At 37.7% G+C, this 3927-nt stretch overlaps 1 protein-coding gene across 2 annotated transcripts in view; it reads left to right on the plus strand.

Moving 5' to 3' along the window:
- The window catches only part of ATR (ATR serine/threonine kinase), a 75295-nt gene that overhangs the window by 61090 nt on the left and 10278 nt on the right, over positions 1–3927 (plus strand). For both annotated transcript variants that reach the window (XM_014521606.2, XM_025208462.1), the window contains 3 exons: positions 743–899; positions 1130–1283; positions 3624–3775. In XM_014521606.2, the coding sequence (XP_014377092.1) occupies positions 743–899; positions 1130–1283; positions 3624–3775 (463 nt within the window). The remainder of the gene's footprint in view (positions 1–742; positions 900–1129; positions 1284–3623; positions 3776–3927) is intronic.

Here is a 3927-nt window from a genome sequence, read left to right on the forward strand (position 1 = left end):
ATTATTCCAGTGTTGTGATAGAGGCTGTAGGACTAAATCATATCTTTCAGCTCAGGCATCCAGAAGGAATTAGCCATTTGTTAGGGAAAGGAAGATAAGCTGCAGCAGAATGTGTTTAGCCATTACCAGCACACCCCTATGTGGGCCTGTAGATTTTTTTATCGTACTCTTCAGTGTGAAAATATTTAAGCTCGCAGTAGTGGCTCCCTGAGAACCGAGGAATGGTGTAAAAAGATTAAACTATGTCCTTGGCATTGTCACCTGAAATGACATTTGGCTTTTGTTCTGGGCTTCGATCATTCTTTTTTATCTGTCACTTTCATATGAGGGTGTTTTATTTTTAAAATATTTATTTTTAATTTCATTACTTTTTTATAATTTATCAAATGATTTCTGAGTGAAAAAGGCAGACAGTGATTCTTGCAGTTGTCCACTGGGAGGTGACAAAGTGTGTGTGTGTGTGTGGGGGGGGTGTTCCAGCTCTGAATGTGATAGCTCTGTCTTTTACATCTATCAGTTGGCATGATTGAAAAATCACAGGTATTTATTTCTAGAAGGCATTTGGCAACCTTGGCTAAGGTTCAACTTTATAATCTTTCTGTTTTCTTGAGTTGCCAGTGCTTTTTTAACTTTAATAAATCAGTTTACCCTTTTTATAATTATGGTATCATAGTCCACAGTCAATTAATCCTAAATAGTACTGTGTTTTACGATTTTGCACCTAATTTAAATCTTTTTACAGGAATCTACATGACTGGGAAGGAACTACGTCAGCACATGCTTCCTAAGTCAGCACCTTTATCAGAAAAACTGAAAATGTTCAAGGAAATTCTTCTGCCCCGTCATCCTCCTGTTTTTCATGAATGGTTTCTGAGAACGTTCCCTGATCCCACCTCATGGTCAGTGATGGATTGTGATAGCTCACTGACACTGATTTATTTTAAAGTATTTTTGCAAAATCTAAATGAAGCTAAAGCAGAGAGAAAGATTAAAAAACCTATCAAGCAAAATAAGATTAAAGCTGTCTACACAAAGAGCAAGAACTATTTAAAAGTTCCCACATTGCACTTACAGAAATATTAGGATAAAGTGATCCTAGATTTTTATGTTGGATTCTTGTTATCTGTAGGTACAATAGCAGATCAGCCTATTGTCGTTCCACTGCAGTGATGTCAATGGTTGGTTACATACTTGGTCTTGGAGATCGTCATGGTGAAAATATTCTGTTTGATTCTTTGACTGGTGAATGTGTGCATGTGGATTTCAACTGTCTGTTCAATAAGGTAAGAACACATTTACTGAACTTGCTTTTAACTTTTTAAGGACTTGTAAATTTAAATTTAATGCATTCCTACCTTTTTGGCATTTTTAAATCAACCTATCTCCCACTTAATTTATGGTATCATCTTTTTTCCATTTCCATAAATAACGTGGGAGTTGGGAAAGCTTGGGAACAAAAATTCATAAGCTGGCTGGACACTAGGAACTAAGAACTAAATGTCAATATTGATTTTTATGATGCATCATAATCTACCCGATTCCTAAAATTTTTCCTATACACTGCAGATGATGATGACCCCTCCTCCCTTTTGATAGGTCTTGATCTCCCAGTAGTCAAGCTTCTTTTGTAATAATTGTTTGTTTACTGTCCGTAGGAATTTCTTCCCCACCCCTTCAATTTCACAGCTCTCCACACTGCTCTTAAACATCAGTGTGCTTTCTCTCTCTCTCAGACATGAAGAAGAATGATTTACATTCAAAAGCTTATCTAACTTTATCCCAACTATGGTGGTCCAATAAAAGATATCACCCAAAAAAATCCTTGTCTTGCACTGAGAACCAAAGACAGGATTAGCTTCATGAGGCACCACATATGCTCTCTTTGGTTACGCTAAAATGGTACCAGATTTCAGAGTAGTTGTAAGGTGTTTACCGTGACTATGATCTTTTTATGATTGTTTGAACTCTCTTGTAAATGAGTGTATTTTTGCACATCAGTTACTCAATGCAGAATTTACAGTGGATGAAAGTAGTGGCATCTTTTCAACAATGGCAGTAACAGCCTTTAGGATTTGGGTAATTTTATTGCAAGATGTAATTGGAATGCAACTTCTGGGGGGAGAGGGGTTGGGTTTTTTTGTTTTATAATTCAGAAGTAAATGGTGCAGCTCTTGTTCATTTATTTATCTTGCTACATCCAAAATTGCCAACATTTAGCCTTGTTAGTCCAAGGCAACCTTGATTTTTAAGATAATGTTTTTGATGGCTAGAAATTATATTTAGAGATTTGCTTTTGGGAATTGGCTTGTAGGTAAAGTAGACATGCATTAGAACAACGGTCCAGGGGAATGGCAAGGGTCAATTGTTTTCTAAAAGCCTGTTTGTGACAGTTTCCCTCAAGGCAGACACCTTGTCTGAGGCCAAGAGACAGGCATAAACAGGCTGGGAAATCTGCACAATGTGCCCATAACATGAGATAGACTTGCCACATTGGCTAGGGCATAGTGACCAGCTGTAGAGCTCTTGGGATTTCCAGTGTTGGTGGACAGATCAAATTAGAAAGCTGGGGCAGGCCCAAATTAAGACACCAGTAAATGACCAAATGAAGATGTGTACATATGATGGGTTTGGGAAATGCAGAAACATGCTGACAGGACAGAACATGGCCAATATGATGACCACAGGGAAACCAGTCAATGGTACCTGGAAATGAAGAGTCATCAGAGGAGGAAAAGAATACAAAAGGAAGGATTTCAGAGCAGCAAAAGGCTCCCGAGGGGGGAACCCAAGGCCACCAGGGGGGAACCCAAGGACAAAGAGCACACAACCAACTCGTCTCACCCACCCCATTGCAGCGGATGGTCCTCAGCCCTAAACTTCCAAAACTGCTGACATTCAAAAAAATGGGGTGAAGGTGAAGCTCGCATACTAGCCAGCTGTGAACCCTAGGACAGGTAGATACAGAATATGAGGGGCTTATTTTGTTTGCCTTACCTGCATTACTCTTATCTGCTATCACTGTATATCAATAAAATTTGCCTATTATCAAATGAGAGAGGTTGTGCTCAGTCAAAGGGTTTGGGTCCTCCTGAAACAAGGTATCTAGGTCATAAATCCAGTACCAACAGTTTTGATTAAAAGTCTATAAATTGTGATAACAACAAAGATTTTTAAAACTCTTGCCATAACTTGCCTGAGACAATGGGACAACGGTTATTTAAAAAAAAAATCCATATTATGTGCTTTAAGAAAAGAAAAAAAGAAGTAAAGCCTTTTGATAGTTGCATGAGAGGGCTATTGACACTGGCTAGAGGACTGTATGATACATAGGAAAATATTTAGCCAGTTTTTCTAAGAGTTTCTTACTAAAATATTTATCACCTTTACTGTTCTAATCCTTTAAGTAACTACAGTCCTTTGGTTGTGCCCAAAATGTTGAGGTAGGTTTGAAATATGGCCAAATGTATACTAGCTGCTGGGTTAAGATCATTACAGTGATGCCAGAGTTTTTTTGCCAGGATGATATGATTTTTGGGAGGCTATAATTTGCAAAAGAAACTATAAAGTTTTATAAATCCACACACTTTTGAAATTAATTTCAGTTTATTTTTATTTATTTTAAGGGGGAAACATTTGAAGTTCCAGAAATTGTACCTTTTCGTCTTACTCATAATATGGTCAATGGAATGGGCCCAATGGGAACAGAAGGTCTCTTCCGAAGAGCTTGTGAAGTTACTATGCGGCTGATGCGTGATCAGAGAGAACCCCTGATGAGGTATAAGAGTGGCATTCAAGTGTTTATTATAAATCACACATTCAGATTTATTATAACAATAACTGGTGGTCTCTGAGTCACTATAACAATACAACATGATATAACTACCATATTTACTCAAATAGAAGATGACCCTGATTATAAGATGACCC

This window comes from Alligator sinensis, unplaced genomic scaffold (assembly GCF_000455745.1).
Source record: "Alligator sinensis unplaced genomic scaffold, ASM45574v1 scaffold846_1, whole genome shotgun sequence".
In the NCBI taxonomy this organism is placed as follows: domain Eukaryota; kingdom Metazoa; phylum Chordata; order Crocodylia; family Alligatoridae; genus Alligator; species Alligator sinensis.